The sequence below is a fragment of the Neolamprologus brichardi genome, chromosome 3, assembly GCF_056152115.1.
Source record: "Neolamprologus brichardi isolate AB-2024 chromosome 3, ASM5615211v1, whole genome shotgun sequence".
Taxonomy (NCBI): Eukaryota; Metazoa; Chordata; class Actinopteri; order Cichliformes; family Cichlidae; genus Neolamprologus; species Neolamprologus brichardi.
Window position 1 is genome coordinate 13,299,312 of NC_142106.1, and position 14,498 is coordinate 13,313,809.

Here is a 14,498-nt window from a genome sequence, read left to right on the forward strand (position 1 = left end):
GGCACAACTTGTAGAACTTTGGAAAGCTCATCCGAGCCTTTTCGACGTGGAATCACCAAATTATCACGACCACAACAACCGTGAAAATAGTTGGATTTACATTGCTGCTCAATCACAGCTGCCTGATCATGTTTTTCATTAGCAGTTTAGCAAAGTTGATGGTGGTGTGTGTCTGTGTGAGTGAAAGACAGAGAGGGAGAGCGAGCGACAGATTTACTGTTATAACCTTCATTTTATGGAGGCACAGTGTGAGCACTCGGGTCGCATCAGAGCATCGGGCGGTATAGTGTGAGACCTGCATCGTGACCTACGAACTTATAACCCCTGCGAGCCAATCGTGCAGTTTGAAAATCGCACAGTGTTTGCCCAGCTTCAGGTGTACTGTCGTCTGAGACTTGCACCGCAGTGTCGGCGTTTTTTCCCCGTTGGCCATGCTTTTTGTTGTGGTCATCTGTTGTCTTCCGGTATTTTCTCCGCAAGCGACCTTTCCTCAACCAATGAGATGAGCGGTAATCTGAGGTGAGCGGTAATCTGAGATGAGCGGTAATCTGAATGTCATACTCGAATTGTCATAAGTGTGCTGTCAGCTCATTGGTCACAAAGCAGGAGCGGGGCTGGGAATTATGTTTTCAAACAAAGAGTTAATTACATTAAAACTTATAGACTACTTTTGATTCTCACTGTATTACGGGACAAAGTGCGTCCCTTATTAGCTCAATACGGGACGTGTACTTTTGTTTCTAAATACGGGACGATTCCGTTTTTTAAGGGACGGTTGGCAACCCTATATGTGTACCAAACCGAAAGCACTGTATCGAACGGTTCAATACTGATACGAGTATTGTTGCACCTCTAGTGCTCAGCCCTGAAAAGCTTAGAAATATGGTATCTAACCAGATTCTTACTCTGGATGGCATTACCTTGGCCTCCAGTAACGCTGTGAGGAACCTTGGAGTCATTTTTGACCAGGATATGTCCTTCAACGCACATATTAAACAAATATGTAAGACTGCGTTCTTCCATTTGCGCAACATCTCTAAAGTTAGAAATATCCTGTCTCAGAGTGACGCTGAAAAACTAGTTCATGCATTTATTACTTCCAGGCTGGACTACTGTAATTCATTGGAGGTTATGATAGGGGACAGCAACAGGGACACAGTTACTAATCCCAGTCCCTCTCTACCCTGACTCTAACCCTAATATAGGCACCAGCCTCCCCTCCTAACACAGCACTCACCTACCTTGCTGTCTTCACTGTCAGCAACACTAAAACAGCTAACAGCACTTTAAAGCGCTGTAAAGCCACAAGCTTGTTTGCTCTTTCACAAACTTCTTTCACCGCTATGATGTTGATGGTTGCCTGATATTCTCGGTTGGATCAACATTACAAGGTAACCTGTGTGAGTGTGTGGTAAGATCCCTCTGTAGTTTTCAGAATATTCTGACTGAAATGTTATAATAATGTAACTCTCGTGTATCCTGTGTTCACACATGCTCAGTCGTCCAGGTAAGGTTCAGGTGAACTGCAGCTTTAAGTGTCCTAAATGATGTGATGATGTGTGAGTGTAATTCCTGTGAGAAGGTGGCTCACAGGTAAGCTGCAGAGCCTTGTTCACATGGACGTGTTTAAATAAAGTTAGAAAAGGTTTCATTTCTTAATGTGAAGCACAGCTGGAACATCTGGAAGATGCCGAGCATCAGCTGTAGATCCAGAGTCACAGTGACCTCTGCCTGTACACATTTTCTGTTAAAGGTAAAAGATGAAAATATTATTTAAAATAGAAAATGACTCTCATGACACTGAAATCTCTTTTTTATGATGACATCACATCCCACCGCTGCTTGTGATGCTAGCACTGACCTGCTGTTACAAGCATATAACAAACATTACAGACATGTAAAAACACAGAAAATATGTGAACCTGAAAAGTGATCTGAGATTTTATGTGTTAATCTACAATCTTTGACCTGCTTACTCAAATTTGAACCCTGCTGGCTTCATTTTTATTAAAATCAACAGAAATGGTTTTCTTTGTAACAGTTTAAATTAATATGTAAAAGTGTATCTGAGCAGAGACCTGGACATAAACTTCTTCATGGTTTATAATTTAATACCTAACAGAAAGGTATGAAGGGCCCATTTGTTAAGGTTGTGCAGTTCTGAAAGCACATGGATCAAGTCCACATTCAGCGGGCTGAAGTATGATGTAACAGCGGTGCATTGATCATGATTAATCAGAGGATGATCACTGCAGCTCCAGGCGCAGCTCGCACAGAGCAGACAGGTACTCTTCATTGTCCTTGTCACAGTTCAGAGCTTCCTCATAAAACTCAGCAGCTCTCTTCCTGTTGCCCTCAGCTCTGGCCACCTGACCCAGCAGAGCGAGAGCCTCGCCATCACCCAGATTCCTTGACAGACGTCTCTCAGCGATCTTCTTGAGTTTCTGCAGGAAAGATGGAGGAACAAAGAAAGATGAATTTCTGTGGATTTCAAGTAGCTGACTTTCATTTTCAGTGACTTTCTCAGACCAGGATTAAAAAAATATTTAATGTCTAACTGAAGACATATGAGTACAGCAGCTCCCAGCCTTAAACCACAGAACAGGACTGATTCATGCTGGTTGGCAGGTGAGAGAAAGGACAGCTGTGGAAACGATCCAGACCCCACTCCCTCAGTACTGTGTTGAGACGATGTGTGGAAACAGTGAGTGTGCTTTATCAGATTACAGCCAGGGTCTGTATGAAGGTGCAGGAGAGCCAGTTCAGCAGGTGGGAGGTTTCTCAAAATACGCGCAAACACCTTGTTTGTGTTAGTGAATTTTGGCCCTACATAGAGATAAGGGAGAATCCTTTGATGGACAAACCAAATATCACATACAAGGTTTTCTGCAAAGGAAGGAGTCTAAAATCATCTTCCACCTGACAGATTAGCCTCCCTCTGACTTCACGTCCTGCTAATGAAAATGGTCCAGAGGTGCAGCAGACAGGAGACTTGGTCTCAGTAAATTTTGACCATAAGCCACTGATTAGACTTTAATCACATAACCTTTAGCGCTCACCCTAGCACAGACTTTCTTCTCATATTTCTTCAGTGGTATCAGGAGACCCTGCAGACAGGACACAAGAGGAGGCAGATTAATAACACAGATATAACTGATTGGTCATTAATAACATTCAAGTGTGAGGCTGTATGTTCTGATTGTTTACTGCCATGTGGCCCTCTGGATTTGGGCTCATTTAGCCTGAATTCTTATTGTACAGCAGGTCTGTCAAACTTTAATCGTAGCCCACTTTAATGATGATGAAACATAATGAAAGAAAGGGACCTGTGACAAAGAGGCAAATCTGTAATAGGATCGTTTCATTGTTTATTACCTAATTGCTTTGTGCGAATGGCCATAAGGGAGGTTTTTATCAGTAGTAAAAACTGTAACACTGAAAACACAGTTAAAAGTCCAGAATTTCTGCTTGTGCTTGTTTGTGGTGATCAGCAGATCAAACAAGTTAAGAATTATAGATGGCGTCAAGCGTACATTCAGGCCTGTGAGACTCATTTAGGCAACGTCCGCACTGGCCCAGATAGATTTGAAAATGGTGTTTTCTTCTGAAAACGCGCTGCGTCCACACTATCGTTTTCAGTCGTTTTCACAGATTGGGCGTCCACAATGAAAAGGCCAAAAACACAAGACGATTCGACCTGCCTCATTTCTGTCTGCTGTTTATTTGCATTCCAGCTCTTTGAAACATCATGCAAAATGTTGAGGCAAAGCACAAAGTCTTTTAAATGGACTAACAATGATGTGGAGTTGTTGCTGCGAGAAACACAAAAGCCCAAACTTGCAAAAGCGAGTGAGAATTAAAGATTTTGAAGAAAAGCTATCAGGGAAAAAGCTTACAGTGAAGATGGATGGCCAAAACAGGGAGAAAAAGATGCGTTTTTAAAAGAAAACGTATTAGTGTGGAAAAAGCCGGAAAAGGGTGGAGTGCCCACTCCGGGTCGGGGATGACTTTTTCAGGGCTGTCTTGGTTGACCTGCATCTACAATGTTGTGTGGAGATCAGGTACAGTACCTCGGGACTGGGTGGTGGTTCCCATCTTCAGGAACCAGAGGGTTTGTTCCAGCTATAGGGGATCACACTTGTTAGCCTCACTGGAAAAGTTATGCCAGGGTGCTGGAAAGGAGAGTTCGTCCGCTAGTCGAACCTCGGATACAGGAGGAACAATGCGGTTTTCGTCCTGGTCACGGAACACTGGACCAGCTCTTTATCCTCTCGAGGATACTTGAGGGTGCATGGGAGTTTGCCCAACCAGTCTACATGTGTTTTGTGGACTTGGAGAAGGCATTCGACCGTGTCCCTCGGGGTGTCCAGTGGGAGGTGTTGCGGGAGTATGGGGTGTCTGGCCCATTGCTACGGGCCATCCGATCCCTATACAACCATTGCAAGAGCTTGGTTCGCATTGCCGGCAATAAGTCGGACTCGTTCCCGGTGGGTGATGGGCTCCGCCAGGGCTGCCATTTGTCACCGGTTCTGTTCATAATTTTTATGGACAGGATTTCTAGGCGCAGCCAAGTGGCGGAGGGCTTTCACTTTGGTGGCCTCAGAATCTCATCTCTGATTTTTGCGGATGATGTGGTTCTGTTGGCTTCATCGGGTGGGGGCCTCCAGCTCGCACTGGAACGGTTTGCAGTCGAGTGTGAAGCAGCGGGAATGAGGATCAGCACCTCCAAATCTGAGGCCATGGTTCTCAGCCGGAAAAGGGTGGAGTGCCCACTCCGGGTCGGGGATGAGTTCCTGCCCCAAGTGGAGGAGTTCAAGTATCTCGGGGTCTTGTTCGCGAGTGATGGGAGAAGGGAGCCGGAGATCAACAGGCGGATTGGGGCTGCAGCTGCAGTAATGCGGACGCTGCACCGGTCCGTCGTGGTGAAGAGGGAGCTGAGAGTAAAAGCGAAGCTCTCAATTTACCGGTCGATCTACGTCCCTACCCTCACCTATGGCCACGAGCTGTGGGTAGTGACCGAAAGAACGAGATCGCGGATACAAGCGGCAGAAATGAGCTTCCTCCGAAGGGCGGCTGGCCTCTCCCTTAGAGATAGGGTGAGAAGTTCGGCCATCCGGGAGGGGCTCAGAGTAGAGCCGCTGCTGCTCCACATCGAAAGGAGCCAGCTGAGGTGGTTCGGGCATCTGACAAGGATGCCTCCTGGGCGCCTCCTGGGTGAGGTGTTCCGGGCATGTCCCACCGGGAGGAGGCCCCGGGGCAGACCCAGGACACGCTGGAGAGATTATATCTCTCGGCTGGCCTGGGAACGCCTTGGTGTTCCCCCAGATAAGCTGCAGGAGGTGGCTGGGGAGAGGGAGGTCTGGGCCTCTTTGCTTAGGCTGCTGCCCCTGTGACCCGGCCCCGGATAAAGCGGATGAAGATGGATGGATGGATGGTATTAGTGTGGACATGGCCTTAGATACTCAGACACTGAGTTGTGGTCCCTACCTTAAACTTGAGATTTAAGGCATGGATTCTTTTCCATGCCTGGCAGCTCCACCTCCATCATCCATTGTCCAGTGCTTCCATTAAGACGAGCTACTGCAGGGACTTTTTACTCATTTAGTAAAATGATACGTGACTTATGTGGATTTCGGATGTAGATTTTTTTCAACTTAGTGCATACATCTACTACCTTTTAGCAAAAAGACAGCAGTTTTCTCCGGATCTCTTTTGATACAACTTTCTTGGAAGGGACACCAAAGATTCCCAAGACAGCCGAGGATTATAATCTTTCCAGAGTGTGCTGGAAAAATGAGGACATTCTCGTGTAACGCATGCTTCAAACACCTAGGAGACATCCAGGTGAAAGAGTTGCAGCTCTACTCTGAGCTCCTCCAGTATGATAAAACTCCTCACCCCACCTCTAAGGCTAAGCCCTGGACACCTTTCAGAGGAGGGTCGTTCCTGCTGCTAGGATCGTTTATCTTATTCTTTCAGTCGCTGCCCACAACTCATGGCTACAGGTGAAGGTGGACTGATCAGTAAATAAACAGAGTCAACTTCAAGCTCAGCTCTCTCTTTACAACAACAAACCAGTACAGCTGCTGTGTCCACTGCTTTATTCTGGGACATGTTTTGCCCTTCGGGGCTCTGTGCTGGTCCTGTGATTCACGTTTCAATGAATACTGGTTTTAATCGTATTTCGATCGATTGCTTTGCACCTCTTAACCAACCTTGGTGTAGTGAACGATGGCTTGAGCTTCATTTCTTTTGTGATGGTAATGAAAGTCACCATAGCGCTGATGGATAGCTTGAGAAAGGCTTTCATCACACTCTGGTAACTTCAACAAGCACTGCTGGAAAATCTCCTCTGCCCTGAGAAACAAAGAGATGATCATGATGATGACAAACTTGCACCCAGTAAAAAACAGGAGTCACTGCTGCTTTCCACAGAGGAGTACCTTCTTAAATTCCTTTCCTCTGCATACAGCAGTGCCAGGTCAGCCCATGCGAGATGAAAGGACGGCTTTATCTTAACAGCCATTTCAAATTCACGAATACAACTATGCCTCCAGTACCGCACCTCTCCTGTGGAGCCAAAAATCATGGTTTATCTCTGAGTTTGACGATAACTGGACCTTTAGACATGCAGTATGTTTGAGCGTACTTTGGTTGCTGAAGGGCTTGCGGCTCTGCTCAGCAATCTTCTTCCTCTTGTAGCACAGCGCCAGCTGGTGGTGGATGAAAGATGACTGGGTGGTTCTCTTCAACGCTCGCTCCAACATATCAATAGACTCTTCCAGTTGATGCTGAAACAACATTTAATGGTCATTTTTACAAAAATTATTAAAAAACTAAAGAAGAATGCCTCAATTCTGGAAGAAGCACCTCAACAATTACTGAATCTCCCGGAGGAACTGACCCGAGGGATTAATAAAGTTTCATCTAATCTAATCTAATCTAATCTAATCTAATCTAATCTAATCTAATCTAATCTAATCTAATCTAATCTAACAATTTAGTGGAAATATTAACTTCCTCTGTCTTCACTGAAGGAAGGAACTCAAAACCACTAAATTAAGCATAAAAAACTTTAGTAATCTGTAATTTCAGTCTCAAGTCTGATTCAGGTCACTGGTCAGAATAAATAATACATATTTTACTATTTCTGAATCAGGAGAATTCAGGAAGGTGAAACTACAGATAAAAGGACAGAAACACATCAGAATTAGAGAAATGGAAACCCAGCCCAACCAGCATGTCTCATTTAAGAAAAGGCAGAGTTAGTCTTTAACAACGATCACAGATAATCTAAAACTCTGTGGAAGCTAAAATGTACGGAGCTGCACATCTTTGACAGCCTTCTTTGGAGCTAATGTAGGGTAAGTGTGCATGCTTTACCATCTTTAAATAAAAGATCTTCATGGACCTGTGCACTGACTCTTATATTACATGACCCTGGAAGAATCACATTATCTGTGGCTGCATGAGTAGTAAGCATTTACAATATCCAAATTCAGACCTACATGATTACGGAAGTATTTTCCTACGTAGCGGCTGACATGAGGGTTATCAGGATCAGTTTTCAGTGCTTTCTTCAGCAGACACTCAGCCTCTTTGTATTTCTTATAGGCTCCGAGCTTCACGGCCAGCATGGACTGCAGAACAGCATCATCGGGGTTGAGCTCCAGGGCAAAGTGAAGCTGTTTGATGGATGGAGGCTCCTCAGTTTCCTGTAAGTTTTCTAAAACCCACTGCAGATGAGAAACTGGTTAGTCTACTGTGAACTGCTGAGAACCACACCCCAATGAATTGCTGTTGTTTTTTTTAGAAACTGATGATTTGGCTGTTTTTTAGAACAATATAAACATAATAAATTTATTAACTGATATCAAACTTATAAAACTGACCTCTTCTGTGCGATAGAGGGCGATGGCGTAACCAGCATTCCACTCAATGTCATCAGTCTGTATCTCAAGTGCTTTACGAAAACTGTCAACGGCTTTTAAGTAGTAAGATTTTGACAACTTGAGGTAGGTCCAGGCTTGTTCTCCGTAGACCTCTGGAAGGAGACTTCCTGATGAACCAGTGGGATACTTCACCTGCAGACAGAGAAGGTTCAGCTGCAGTCAGATGTTCAGAAGCATGTGATCTATAACATTTGATCTGATTGGTGTACATACCAGCATGTCCTCGACTTTCTGACAGTAGCTTTGTGACTGTGCAAAGTCTCCAGCATGATATTTCAGCCAGGCCATGTCTCCGTACGTCACAATCAGCCGTCTCTCACTCTCATCACCATGACGCTCCCTGATGGTCTCCTCTGATTGGTTTAAAAGTGACAGCGCTTCCTCTCGTTGATCCTGAAGATACCTGAGGACCATCAACACATGCTTATAATTAAATCATGTTTTCCTGGAATCATACTTCAGATGTCTACACCTGGCCTGGTCTTCAATAACAGCTCTGCAGCAGGTCTTTATTTGTTGACATTTAGCTAAGGTTCTAGACCCCATGGGTGTTAAGATAAATACTCTACCTGCATTTCCACCAAAATAATCAGTGCAAACAAGTTTTAGGAGGCGGATTTATATTAAGATCGTACCCACATACAGGATAGGTGGGTACTGTCAGGAAATTCAGCCACAACAACTGACTGATACAATCCATACTGTTTGAGATCAGTTCATATCATGGATCACCACTTCTACTGTCTCCTGGAGTGCTGACTTTCTGTCAGAGAGGTCTCAGTTTGTCTGTTGTGGTGGTTAGTAATACTGGGGCACCAGAGGGGGCGGTACTATCACCATTTCTGTTTACCTTGTGCTCCTCAGACGTCCAGTGTAACAGTTAAACATGCTACCTGCAGAAGTTCTCTGATGACACTACAGGGGTTGGGTGTATTATGGAGTACAGTTAGCTTGTGAGGAACTTTGTAAAGCGGTCCAAAATGAATCACCTCTCTTTGAATGTCAGCAAGACAAAAAAGATGGTGGTTGACCTCCAGAGGAAAAATAAACTGTGACTAGGTTCATCAACACGATCATCAGTGCCAGAGATGGAGCAGGATCAACAAACTAATCCGTAAGAGTGGAAACATCATTGGTTAGAATCTGGAGGTGTTTGAGACATAGAGGGTCACAGGTCACTGAACAAACTGCTTTCCATCATGGACAACCACTCTATCTATCTATCTATCTATCTATCTACCCACCCACCTATCTATCTACCCACCTACCCACCCATCTATCTATCTACCCACCTACCCATCTATCTACCCACCCATCTCTCTACCCATCTACCCATCTATCTATCTACCCACCTACCCACCCATCTATCTATCTACCCACCCATCTATCTATCTACCCACCGACAAGATCAGCCTGTTGCTATGTTGCTGGCATTTGCATCTCGTCAGTAGTTAAATTAGTTGAATTACCCAGAAGTAATTTTGCCCACTGCTGTGGAAACTGTACCTGACATAAGCCAAGAAGCTGTATGATCGAGCCACTGCCCCGCGCTGGCCGAGCTGCAGTTTTATGTGGTCCTGTAGTCGAGTGCTGAGGTTCTTCAGGTCCACGTCCTTCTTCAGATCCCAGGTGAAGTGACACTGCAGCTGCTGCAGCCTCCTGAGCAGAGCGCTGCTACCTTCACTTTAAGAGGATCACAAAGAAAAACAAACTAAGTTACCTTTGCATTTCAGAGACTGCACTTTGTTTGTTTTTACTTTAATCCGTACTTCAGCTTTTACTGGAGTATTTTTAACACTAGTGCTTCTGCTAGTAGTAGTATTAGTGTCTGTAGTATTTGGGGTAGTTTTCGAAAGTCGGAAATCAGCTGTGAAGCTAATGCGAACTCACGTCATGTTACAGGAAACAGTCCTCCTCTTCCTCAGAGTACACACCGATGAAGATGAAGATGAAGAAATGATTATGCGCCGACTGATCGGTCACTGAGTGGTCGATCAGTGAGAAACGCTGACCTCGATCAATCATTTACAGATCAATCGCTGATCAGTGATCTTTGGAGACGCTCTCAGCTGAGATGCAGAAACGAAACCTAACGTCCCCTTGTGGTGCCTTCATGTACCTCTCATATGAAACAGAAAGCCCAGTTTTCTCGTCGAAAAGCTTTCCTCCTTTCTGAAATGTGTGCCTTCCGTCTCCTAACATAGTTTATATTTATGGCCATTAAGTTCTCGAGAGGACCGGAGAGGATGAGCGATCTGAGCCATCAGCAGATGAATTCTCACTTTTACCTGTTTTCAGCGAGGCCCTGAAGGCACCACGAGAAGTGTGTGTGGTTTGTGTGACAAAGGTGACAGCTTCACAGATCGGTCCTAGTGATGGGATTTCCGGCTCTTTTTAGAGATCCGGCTCTTTTTAGAGATCCGGCTCTTTTTAGAGATCCGGCTCTTTTTAGAGATCCGGCTCTTTCGGCTCGGCTCACTAAAAAGAGCCGGCTCTTTCGGCTCCGAACCGGCTCTTCAGGTTGTTTTGTTGCTTTAATTATTTAATCATTAACAATAATATAAAATTATGCAGAAAAGGAATTACTAATGTAAAAAAAGTGGTTTTATTTATATATGTTTATATATGGCCCCTAGAGACAAAGCACGTACAAACTCTAAAGCATATACAAATTCCAAAAAGCACGTACAAACTCCAAAACACATTTCTAGCGTTTACTGAATTTCCAAAACAGAGCGACCCAGATCACTTAAATTACACAATTGAAAACATGTGTGTATTGTTTGTGTATTTATAGACAAGCACTCATATTTATTCAAATAATTAAAAAAAAAAAGTTCATTTACCTGTTACTACCACACACCAAATCCGGTTGTTGATACTTCCTGGCTTGTGTAGCCACTAGGTAACAAAAGCTCAACACTGCGCCCTAGAAACCTGGAGCACTTCTGTTGTCATTTGTACGTGTTTTGGAGTTTGTACGTGCTTCTGAGTTTTTACGTGTTTTGGAGTTTGTACGTGCTTCTGAGTTTTTACGTGTTTTGGAGTTTGCACGTGCTTCTGAGTTTTTACGTGTTTTGGAGTTTGTACGCGCTTCTGAGTTTTTACGTGTTTTGGAGTTTTTACGCGTTTTGGAGTTTGTACGTGCTTTGTCTCTAAGGTCCACCATAAATATACTTTATTTATTCACTCCACATAAAATGTAATAAATAAATCATATAATACAAAAAACAACTATTTACATTTTAAACTTTTAACTATTTAAATTTTCAGCTTTTTCCTTTTGAACAAATTTAACGTGAAACAACACAAAACACTGCAAACCACAACACAATTAAATATAAATTAAAATATTAAAACAAAAAGAAGATGCACATTCTCTGTCATATGGGCCTGCATGATTTCTGAATCCTTTATCATCTGCAACTGAAAATAGCGGATGATTACTATACCTTTCTAATGTGACGTTGTTGTCCCTCACTCTCTTTCTCTCTGGCTCTGCTCCTGTGCTACTGCGAGTGTAACTAACGCCCCTCCCCCCCTCTGCCCAGCGCAAAGTACAGGCCGCGCATGCGGAGTTTAGCGGAAAAAAGGGCGAGAGAGAGGGTGAGAGAAAGAAAAGAAAAAAAAAAAAACCCTCACGGCTCCCAATAAGGAGCCGGCTCGCGTCGTTCACTTCAAAGAGCCGGCTCTAAGAGCCATTTCGTTCGCGAACGACCCATCACTAATCGGTCCACGAACTCTTCGTGTTCAGTCATCAGTTTGCTGTGTCTAAGGAGGAGGAGGTCTCTGTTTGCTCCAACATGAGGTCAGTTTGCCAAACCTCTGATCAATAATCGATCATTTATCACAAAGTGAACCACCTGATGGACTTTAAATGCAGCAGTAGTTTAGCTTACCTGGCGCTCAGGTGCACGCAGAGAGATACAAAGTAACACAGTCCGTCTACCTGTGCATGTAACAGGGGACTGATATCAGAGCAAGAGGAGAAAGTGGACATTAACAAATTATAAACCTTGTATGTGAAAATAATAACTTGTGCTGCAACAATCAATTATTTTATTAATCAAATATTCTATCAGTTATTTAATTGATAAATCAAATAAGAAATACTTTTGTCTTATTAATGAGTAATAATAAATATTTAAAAGAGAAAAACAAAAATGTGTTTTTACAATGAGCTGCTCGTTGGTTTCATATTCTTGAAATGATAATGTTTGATTAACAGATATATGACATCACTGTTTTTACAGCCACAATAATATGGTCTGTTATCACACACACACACACACACACACACACACACACACATAGAGAGAGAGAGAGATTCACATTATATGTGTTTAAAGATAATGTTCTGATCATTATTGAGCATATTTAACTATTCAGTAAATTCACACATGAATCTATTATTATTGTTCAAAAGTACAATGACGAGTTAGAGACGCCCATCGTTATCTTCTCAAACTCAGACAATAAAAAGGTTGATGATGGATCATGTCTACACACACAAAATCTAAACTTTAGAATAAACATTCTCACCACTCAGGCTACATGTCTCTGCTAATCTACTGATCAGACTTATATCTTTATCTTTTATTAATATTAAATATGATCTACTTACCTCTTCTGGTTTACCACTCTGACCATCAACACATTGTTAACACATACAATGATGATGGAGCAGTCAGGGGGATTTCAGTTATTCTTTCTTCCCGTTACACGACACACAAGAATGTATTCATAGCCAGCTTTACACAGATGCCAGAAGATGCCAGATGCCTTTCACTTCACGAGGCTCTCAAAGTTGTTAATTAGAACATTTTCAAAGTCTCTGCATATTGGGCAAAAGAAACCTTAATCATATTTAGAGTCTTTTCGCTGCCTAATTAGCCAAATTTCTTTTATTCTGCTCAACTAAAGAAGTGGACGGTACACTTCTGAGAGGATGAGGTGACTTTTTGTTTGTGTTACATGGTCTCATTGGTCCATTCAGTCCCAGCTGTCACTTGTTTCTTGTTACTTGTCACAGGTTGCACTAACACTTTAACCTCAGGACTCTGACCCTTCAGTTCTTGTGCAGTCGACCCTTTATTTGTCGTTTCACAATCATGCATAGAGTCTCTGTACAGTGGCTGAACAGTGTCAAGCAAACAGTCTCAGTTCCTGGAGAGCAATGCATGGCACTGCACTAAGGAGTGCACAGAGTGCTGCACACTTAGTGGACAGCTTGGAGTGCACTTCATTCATTCTACTACTGATCCAGCCTAAACCTCCCATCCTTGAGTATCAAAATCCACACAATTTAGCCCTGATTGCTCACAACTACCTAGCATGCATGTTCGAGTCCGTGTTCATGCTTGCCTTCTTCAGTGCTCAACTCTTCAACAATATTAATTCCAGATCATGAACACTGGTAACTGAAAAACACGGGCAACTGATGCATCTTACATCGATAACTAGACATTTTAACACTGGCATGTGATCAAATGAATTGAACAAAAACAAATTGTGTGGTCTCATATCCAAAAATATTTAACAGAACAATATCAAAAATATTCCACAAGTACTAAGTATAGTACAGTATAGTACTTAGCTGTCCCCCTGTGTTTGTGTCTCACTCCACATCTAAGGTTTCTTCTGGTTCCTCAGTGTGAGATTCAAACCACAGGTCTACTTCACAGCACTGATTTCACTGATTGATCACACGAACTGAATTTTTGTCAAGGAGAGGAGCTGGGAAGTGTGGGTGAGCTGGCATGAGAGTTTCTTTGGCGACCGTGGCTCAGGGGGTTGGGAAGTGTATCTGTAACCGGAAGGTCGCCGGTTCGATCCCCGGGCTCTCTGTCCTGGTCGTTGTGTCCTTGGGCAAGACACTTCACCTACCGCCTACTAGGTGGCCAGAGGAGCCGATGGCGCGATATGGCAGCCTCGCTTCTGTCAGTCTGCCCCAGGGCAGCTGTGGCTACAACTGTAGCTGCCTCCACCAGTGTGTGAATGTGAGAGTGAATGAATAGTGGCATTGTAAAGCGCTTTGGGTGCCTTGAAAAGCGCTATATAAATCCAATCCATCATTATTATTATTATTTCTGAGTGAGGTTGTTTGATCATGTGCTGGTCATAGAAACAGGATCCTCAGGTGTGTCAGAGCACTGAGTGAGCCTCGGTTCAGCCAGTCCAGGTTTGATGCTCTCCCTCTGATGGTCCTCACAGCTTTTTCTTTGTGCCTCTCTTACAGTGAAGATAGCAGCGCTCTGCTCAGCAGGCTGCAGCAGTTGCAGTGTCACTTCACCTGGGATCTGAAGCTGGACGTGGAACTGGAAACCCTGAGCACTCGACTACACATTGACATAGATTTTCATCGGAGTCAGTGTGAGGGAGAGAGTTGCACCTACAGCCTCTTGGCTTATGTCAGGTACAGTTTCTGGAGCTGTCTGATGAAAGAAAAGCTAAAGTAGATTTATTCTACTCATTCAAATCTCTACACTTTTATTTCTGGGACTCTGCTAGAGAGTCACAAGACCAATCTGAGTCGTATGACTTGTT

The 14,498-nt window shown here is 43.6% G+C and overlaps 2 protein-coding genes across 2 annotated transcripts in view; both read right to left on the reverse strand.

Moving 5' to 3' along the window:
• Nucleotides 1-14,498, reverse strand: part of LOC118454892 (CXADR-like membrane protein) — a 48,099-nt gene that overhangs the window by 8,248 nt on the left and 25,353 nt on the right. The gene's annotated exons all lie outside the window — the stretch shown is intronic.
• On the reverse strand, nucleotides 1,982-10,033 carry LOC102786290 (interferon-induced protein with tetratricopeptide repeats 5-like). The gene is made up of 10 exons (XM_087838890.1): nucleotides 9,843-10,033; nucleotides 9,459-9,635; nucleotides 8,166-8,355; nucleotides 7,893-8,084; nucleotides 7,509-7,736; nucleotides 6,650-6,791; nucleotides 6,444-6,570; nucleotides 6,216-6,357; nucleotides 3,060-3,107; nucleotides 1,982-2,444 (listed from the first exon to the last, which is right to left on the reverse strand). Exons 1-10 carry the CDS (start codon nucleotides 9,845-9,847, stop codon nucleotides 2,247-2,249), a joined length of 1,449 nt encoding a protein of 482 aa, XP_087695016.1. The 5' UTR covers nucleotides 9,848-10,033; the 3' UTR covers nucleotides 1,982-2,246.

Excerpts from the sequence above, each read along its gene's own strand:
- LOC102786290 (XM_087838890.1), bottom strand. Across the intron at positions 7,737-7,892 it reads CCCTCTATCGCACAGAAGAG|TGGGTTTTAGAAAACTTACA; the intron begins GTCAGTTTTATA and ends TCTCATCTGCAG. Across the intron at positions 3,108-6,215 it reads CCATCGTTCACTACACCAAG|GGTCTCCTGATACCACTGAA; the intron begins GTTGGTTAAGAG and ends TCCTGTCTGCAG.